This window comes from Lytechinus variegatus, chromosome 5 (assembly GCF_018143015.1).
Source record: "Lytechinus variegatus isolate NC3 chromosome 5, Lvar_3.0, whole genome shotgun sequence".
Lineage (NCBI taxonomy): Eukaryota > Metazoa > Echinodermata > Echinoidea > Temnopleuroida > Toxopneustidae > Lytechinus > Lytechinus variegatus.
The window spans coordinates 38,293,093-38,301,417 of NC_054744.1; the positions used below are offsets into that span (position 1 = coordinate 38,293,093).

General features: G+C 36.9%; 1 protein-coding gene across 1 annotated transcript; it reads left to right on the forward strand.

Annotated features, from left to right (window-relative positions):
* The first annotated feature begins 263 nt into the window (after nucleotides 1–263).
* Nucleotides 264–8,095, forward strand: LOC121416089 (PE-PGRS family protein PE_PGRS16-like). Its single transcript, XM_041609546.1, has 2 exons — nucleotides 264–714; nucleotides 6,345–8,095. The coding sequence occupies exons 1-2, from the start codon at nucleotides 675–677 to the stop codon at nucleotides 7,238–7,240; spliced, it is 936 nt and encodes a 311-aa protein (XP_041465480.1). The 5' UTR covers nucleotides 264–674; the 3' UTR covers nucleotides 7,241–8,095.
* Nucleotides 8,096–8,325: the final 230 nt, after the last annotated feature.

Sequence of the window (8,325 nt, forward strand, 5' to 3'; positions counted from 1 at the left end):
TCCGTCTTATTCGCTCATGGAATTAATTCATCGGGATACCTATACACGTGTTTATCTACGTCAATATGATCGCATTGGATCCGTTTCAAAGTGATTAATCAAATCACGAAAAAGGTGGGGGAAACGTATCTGAAATAGCTCAATGACGTCATAGCCCTGTTGTTCCCCGCCCCATCCATAATTCTCCCACCCTGGGTCCCCATATTTGCTGACCCATCGGGTGTATGTTCTTTGCCAGTTTAATAGTACACTTCCTACCCTTTCCGCAACGGCGCGATATTAAATGTCCCCTGGTTCAAAATTAATTCCCCTCTTTCCTGTGTAGTCCCACTTTTAGTTTGAGACGTTGATGATCCCGGCTTCGAACATCCCTACATCTTGATTTAGCGTAGCCAAGGTCGACCCCCTCCCCCTTCCCCTTAGTGCGCACGAAACGCTGACTGACTTCAGGCTATATTAGACGGTGACGGGCAGAAAAAAAAGTGCCGTCCGCTTTTAACCAAACGCTTGCATATGCGTGACGCAAGGACCTTGATAAACTTCACCTCTTTTCAAGCTTCGCTTCTCTGCATCTTCATTAATTTTTAAAAGGCACTCACCATCAGCAACGGTTTATCCTCTGTAACTCTGCTATTCTTCAAGTTTGACTAGAACTCATTCATCACATATACATCATGACCAAGTTTAGGTTACTCACTCTCCTCTTCTTTATCGGTAAGTTGGAATTTGTTAATAATATTTTCTGACAATCCTAAACCGTAGGTACACCATTGAATCCGTTGAAGGTTTGTAACGTTAACATGTTGATATGAGGACACTGGGATCCTTAAGTAGTTCCAAATGGTTGCTTGTATGATCTTGTATTGAGTGTTTGTTTTCCTCTTTCACTGGTTTAAAAAAACTTCAATGTCAATATAATCTATGATATATATTAAGTGGAGGAGCCGTTGTCTAGTGGTTCTGACTCTCGCCTTGTAAACAGAGGGTCGTGTGTTCGTATCCCACCGCGGTCTGGCGTCCTTTGGCAAGGCGTTAATCCACACTTTGCCATTCTCGACCCAGGTGCTAAATGGGTACCCGGTAGTAGGATGCGAAAGATATTGTATGTTTGATTTTGCCAGCGCCATAATGAGGATGCGATGAATGCAAGGAATGCTCCCCAAGGAGTGGAAATTGTGCACTTTTCGTGCGGGATTGAAATGAATCCAATGACCGGGGTAATAATATGCTGTAATGAAATAGGTAACCAGTAGGATGTGAAAGCCATTGTAGCTTGCCCAGTGCTGTGTGCGCCTCACCGGCGACTGACTGGAATACTCCCAAGGGAGTGGAAGATGAGCATACATTTTGTGCGGGAATGACTGATTGAATCCGATGACCGGGGCCATATCTGTAAAGCGCTTAGACACGTCGTTCCGATGTATCAAGCGCTATATAAAAGCGGAATATTAATCTAAAATATCGCAATACATTTCTTAGAAATCATACAATTGTAAGGTCAGATAGGCGTATCAGCAAACAAATTTAGAAAATCGAGGTCATTACATTTTTAGCAACACTTTTGCATCAAACGATTTAGAAAAAAAGACTGCCAATGAAAAATATATCTGACAATACCAAAAGCGATGTTCTTCTGGTCATGGTGATGCAATAGTTGTCGATACAGCTAACCATTGGCGTAATTTCTCCCATTGTTTTAAATAAGAAAACTTGAATATTTCTATTAAAAAATGAAGTAAATTCATACTTTTTATATCTCTTTCATCTGGTTTTATTGTTCATGTTATATGGGCTCCCCAATTGATACGAGATGCATAAGGGGAGTACAGCTGTGCTTTCCGATTCACTAACCATATTCAGAAACCTTTCTCGGCCGAGCTTTTACCTTGCTATGCTCAGCGGCCCATGTATGTAGTTTAGCTTAGGATGGTTTTCAAATGGAAATGAACCCAGACGACTACCAGTTTCGTGATCTTAATCATTATCCTTAACTTTGGTATATGGTTTATCACAATTATCATCTCCATCAGCCAATCATCGGTAGATGGCATTTAAATTGAATGCCATTAAAATAAATACATACTACTTAGTCTTTATTGTAAGAAAGATGGTTGCTCTGTAAAGGGCCATCGACGATCCTTTAGGAAACATTTACTACTGATAGCCTTGTCTCATATTTAAAATTTGATTATGTTGCCTGTTTATCAAACAATTATTCATCACTTCGCGTATAGAAATTATGATATGTTCAAGAAAACTCTGTGTACATTTAATACCACAATCATGACAATTTGACGTTCCAAAGCACATTCGTTGGCCTACCATCACACACCACAGACATAATCTAATTATAATACAAGGAGATGACTAAATTTGAGCAGCCGTCCAAGGAGCACGTGAGACCTAAGCGTGAAAGTACGATGGAAGAGGGTGAACTAGTGATCCGGAAAAGAAAAAAATAAAAGATTACATTCTCGTTCATTCCAACTATCAAGGTGGCTTTTCTATTTTATGGCTCATTTTCTTTTTGAATTTTACATGTTTATTAGAGAAAAAAATACAAATTTGCTTTGATTACAAAAAATAGAAATAAAACACACGATATGATAGGCCCTTCTGATAGTGTTTTGAAAATAATCATAGTGTTTGAGTTTTTAAGATGATAAATTACTCCATCAAAATACTCATTGATATTTAGAAGTCTTAAAAAACGGGAAGATTTCATTCACTTGCAACGTTTTGTCCCCTTAAAGAAACAAATTATTTTTATAATTGTCTTTTCTCAGACTCTAAATGCAAACTGGCAAATAACTCAATGATTATCATTATTCAACATGCCCCAAACTTAATTGGCTTTTATCTTTCTTTCTAGAACTTTGTGAAGGTGTTAGGCTAAGATACGGAAACATTCTAAAACAACCAGGAACAATGCCAAAATGGCGTACCTTTATCAAACATGTCAAATACGATTATTTTAGGAATGTGGTTACTTGGCAAGGCTGAGTACCAAGGGACTGATATTATTCAACGATCGCTGTTTCAGATCTTTAGTATGTCCATCGTGTTAAACAAAATGTTAGGTGGATTTCTGAAGGAGTAATAGGTCTGTCATATTGGCAAAAGATAAACGGCTTGATGTTACACTTTCAAGGATTCTCCGGAATTATAACCAATGGACTGATGGTTCAAATCTCTGGCCAGGCTCAGTGACCTTGTTTGGAACAACTAATTGGAAGGATGTATATGGATGATTGTAATTACCCTCGAAAGAACATCTCCTGATTTGTTATAAGCATCATTATCATCATTATCATCATCGTCATCATCATCATCACCATCATCATCATCATCATCGTCATCATCACCATCATCCGCATCATCCCTGCCATCTTCATCATTACTGTCATCACCATCATCGTGTAACACCTCGTTTCATTGGTAGTTCATCTTTACAATGAGTGCCACTCCCTGAACCTCTTTATAGGTATCATTCTCATTACGTCTACACATCATTTAGTGCACTTCCTTCATATTAAATTATCGGCTCAAAAAAAATCATACATTGTAACAACTTCAGAGGGACAAAAAAAATCCGTCCCTCATTTTGGCACTTCATACTTCAGTGTAACCGCACAAACAGCTAGCTTCATGAAACACACCCTCATGACTATTCTTTGGTCAGGCAGACTTAAGTTCCCCTGAGTAACATGCCTGCATCAGTTTGGTTGATCTTTTACACCTCTTAGCCGCCGTCCGTTTCCCAATCCGGGTGCTAAAGATTGAGCCAAGATGAAACTCTATAAGACCCTTTCACATGTTTTGTATTAAACCGTTTAATCTGTAAAGGTACGCAAATTTGACAAACCAACAGAACCTTCCTTTCAATCCAATAACTATAGTTACGCCCCCCCAAAGAAAAAAGTAAATAAGAAATAAAACTATCTCTGCAAAATTACATGATTACACGTGTACAACCGCGAAAACTATAGGCCTATGATCAAGTGTGAGATAATGTTGTAACAAGTGTCGTGTTAGCTTCTTTTTCATCTTGTTTGTATATTGATGTCTATTTTTATCATTTATTATTTCCTTTTATTCTACTTTTATTTTATCGGGGGGGGGGGGTTAGTTTCCATTTCTTTGATTATTATCATCTCTTTCGTTTATTTCATACAAGCCATGTACCATTTCCCAATCAAATACGCTGCATTTAGGTTTTTTTTTTTAGTTCTAACCTATCACTGTAATACCTATTAATTTGTGATTATTTTGATTAATCAAATGATTTGTATTGATTTATTCATAAAATTTACCTTAGAATCATGTTTAAGCCATTTATCGTTTGCTCCTTTATGCTGCAGTTACAACTGCTCAATCTACTCCAGGGTGACGAAATTTATTACAGTTAACACCAAATAAAATTCTAAAATCATGTACTCGGTTGTATTTGTTAAAATCGATTTTTCATTACATTTTTACTTGCTGTTGTGTGTATATATATATCCAAAGATACTGTTGTTGGGCTAGCGCCATGAGCATCTCTGGACGTTGCGAGCGCTCAATAAGATATCACTATTATTATCATTTTACCATCGGTCGTGCTGGAGGCGGTTTCATTACTGTGACTGTAGCATTACTAAAAGCTTTTGAAACCTGCCCCTTCTTTATGTGTTCCTCTTAAAAAAGCATTTCATTCGATGAACATTCAAGTACACTTTTCTTTTTTATAAAATCTTTTGTTTTAACAAATACATCATGTAACTCAGAATCGTCTCTATTATTTTTTCTTAATGTATTACTATTGTGTTACTGTAACAATCATTTGTATTGTTAAAATTGATTTCTTTTAAATATCCTGCCAAATAATAATATTAATATTGCTAATGATAATAAATGATAATGATGATGATAATAATGATAAAAAAATATTAATAATAGTAATTGATAACGATGATGATAACAATAATAATAATAATAATAATAATAATAGAACATTATGACATTCATTATTTGATATATATTACAACATATCCCTAACTATCTCTGTACGTTAATCTGCTTGCCAGAAATAGACATTCTAGCGTGTTGATAATGTTTTTGCTAATTAAATTGAGAGGCTATAATCTAATTAATGAGTTCTTGATTCCACGTCTGGTAATAGGGTCCACATGGAGACTCTGTTTTGCTTTGATTTTGTTTTCATTTATTAGAGTCTCTCTGGTGAGAATGACGGAGAGGAAATAGTAATTACAAGAAAGTTTTGACTCATGAAAAGAGAGGGTATGATCGTGTCATGACAATAACCTACGCCTTAATGATAAAGGTGTGGTCATTCTTCTTTAAACTCAGCGTTTCAATTGATTCTAATCTTCAAGCATTCTTGGTTATTCTTGGCTCGCTCGCTTTGCTCGAGCGCAACATCTTTATGGAATTCGAAAATTGTAGACGATTTAAGTCATGAACTAAAAAAAAAATTGCTTAGAAACATACCATTTTAGCATGCTTCTTGGCATTGCTGCTTTTCGAAGGGGAAGTTCACCCTGACGAAATAATATTGTACAAACAGGAGAAAAGCTTTTAAAAACGTATTGAACGTTTTAAGTAAAATTCATCAAAAATTAAGAAGGTTATTAAAATATTAAGTCTTTAATTTATGACGTCATACATGTATATGAGCAGCTGCCCAATATGTTATGTAATATAGAATGCATAAATTTCAGTTTGCTAACGGCACATGGTGAATAACAAACTTCTTCTTTCAGGAGGGTGAAATAACTTGTTTGTTGATGGTACAATAAAACTCCTTTTCATTTTAATTTTAGAAAATGATATTTCATTGATTTTTTTCTCAATAATTAACGATACATATGAGGTTGCTCGGAGGTGACGTCACATTTCTAATAACTTTTCGAATCTTTGAAGGATTTCTCAAACCCCCACTGATATTTTTATTCTCTTAGCTATTTTTACAATAACATCATTTTCAGGGTGAATTTTGCCTTTAATAGGGATCAAATGACAATAAATTTCTTGTATCGAAAATAATGTAATAAAATCAATTTGGAATATGATATATTTCAACTCTTGCGGATGCAAAAGGAAATGACGAAACAACATTAAAGTAAACAATGTTTTGATTATGTAACTGGATATCACTTCGAAAACGAAGAAACAAAATATGATGAGGTGAAAGACCCGAAAATGCATTTTTGTTTGGGATTACGTTGGGGTAGTTCTAGTTGTTTTAGTCGCAGTTGTGTATTATTACGCAGCGCAAAGAACAGAAGAATTCAATATGAGCTTTTCTTAATTCGACAATTTTTTTTCTTTCTTATTTAATACAGTAAGTTGCACACATATCCTCGCCCAGGACGTGGACTCTGAAGAAGAAGAAGAGGAAGATGGATACTACATGGGATTATACCCAGACAACCCTGCCCAACTCGGCACGGGAAGAGGTGACAATGTGGAGATGGATATGGAAGAATTCGACAATGAGGAGCCACAAATGCAGGCCATGGGGGACCCTGAGGAACAACAGGAGGCAGAGGAGGAAGCCCTAGAGGCAGCCGAAGAACTAGAAGAAGCAGCACTTGAGGAAGCTGAAGAGGCTGCACTTGAAATTGCTGAACAGGAAGAAGTAGACGCCGAGGAAATGGAAGAGCCAGAGTATGAATCGAGTAGCCCATCTCAGTTCTCCTCGATTGGGGTCGGCGGATCAATGGTCAATCCTGCAAATCAGCAGGACGTTGGTACTGGTGTAGCAGAAGTAGAAGAAGAAGATCTTAGTGAGGAAGATGCAGCAGCTTTGGGAGGAATGGGGGCAGTAGGAGGAGAGCAGAACCTAGGTGGTGTTACAGGAGACAGTAGTGAAGAGGTGATGGGTGCTGGTGGATCAATTGGATCAGTTGGTGGATCCATCGGATATATGGGATCCTCTTTCAGTATGTCACCAGTTACTACAGGTCCTCCATTGGTGCGAATAACCACCCAGAATGTCACTCCAGAGCCCATCCTTGGAAACGACGCTGCCGGGGGAATCGCTGCTGCTGAAACCAGTGAAAACCTACCTCAAGAGCAGACAATGTCAAAGAAAAAGACCACGGCGATTGCTGCAGGTGCCGGTGCTGCTGGAGTAGTCGGAATCGCAGCCGTGGGAGCTGGGTTGGCCTTCAAAGCTGGTCTCATCGGAGGTGGCGCTGGCAACGCCGCGGCTGCTGGAGGTGCAGCGGCTGTCTAAGAAAAAAAAATCATGGACTGAAAGACATTATCGTTGGTCAATCATCTATCACAGTTGGCGGGCCTTCTGTCCTGTTCTCATACACACTGCCAAAATTATCTATATGCACTCGAGAATTATGGATGATATTGTCAAAAAGAACATCAAGAACCTATCCATATCGTACATATCCATCATTTTATAAAGTAAAGTCAAACAGAGCACTTTCCGACTTCTATTGAAATAAAGTTGTAATAAGTTAAATAAGTTTTAATTATGCCTTAGCATAATGTCGCCTGTTTCAATCAAGAACAATATTTATAAATTTCAATTTCGATGGCCCCGTCTATAAAATTATATGCAAACGGGTCGTTGTTTGAGGGTATTGTTCGAAGCTTAGATCATTTAATACATGTTTAAATTAAGTCATTTTGGGAAAAATCACACGTAACTTGAGATGAACGAAGTAATAACGTAAATTCATAAAATGTATAGGGTATATTTTCTTTAAAATCTTCGACGATACAAAAATATACTTTGATATTATTTTCAAATCCCTCTATCGCATTCTTTACAAAGGACACATGATGAATTTCCGAAAACGTAAATGGCAATGAATGTTGTGTCTTTTCCTGAGAGGCGTTCACGAAATTTCCCCGGAAGTTATAAATAGACAAATGGGGTTCAAAGTGTTTAAGTAAATCTTGATTTTAGATCTGTATTTAAAAGTAAGGTACGATGTATTTTTTTTACTTTGATTTTTTTTATTACTTGCAATAATTTGTGTACTTTTGTATTCTCGTTGAAAGAAATATTCAGATTGTGGTACAAGGCCTGTACATTTTTGTCAATATTAAACTTTTTTGTTTAAATTAATGAGTGATGAGTTTGAATATGTGATGCATCATTTGATGAAACATTGTTGAAAATGCGATAATGTGGGGGAACTGCATACTAAGCTTTTTGAATTAAAGTTAATTTTGTGTTTGTGTGTTTTAACTATCTGGAACCTGTATATCTAATGTTGCCCTACTTTTTTATGCAACTTCAGGCCCCACGTATTTCTGACTTATGAGCAACTCTTTGATTAATACTTTCAAAAATAT

Excerpts from the sequence above, each read along its gene's own strand:
- LOC121416089 (XM_041609546.1), top strand. The coding sequence starts at position 675 with ATGACCAAGTTTAGGTTACTCACTCTCCTCTTCTTTATCG. Across the intron at positions 715-6,344 it reads CACTCTCCTCTTCTTTATCG|TAAGTTGCACACATATCCTC; the intron begins GTAAGTTGGAAT and ends TATTTAATACAG.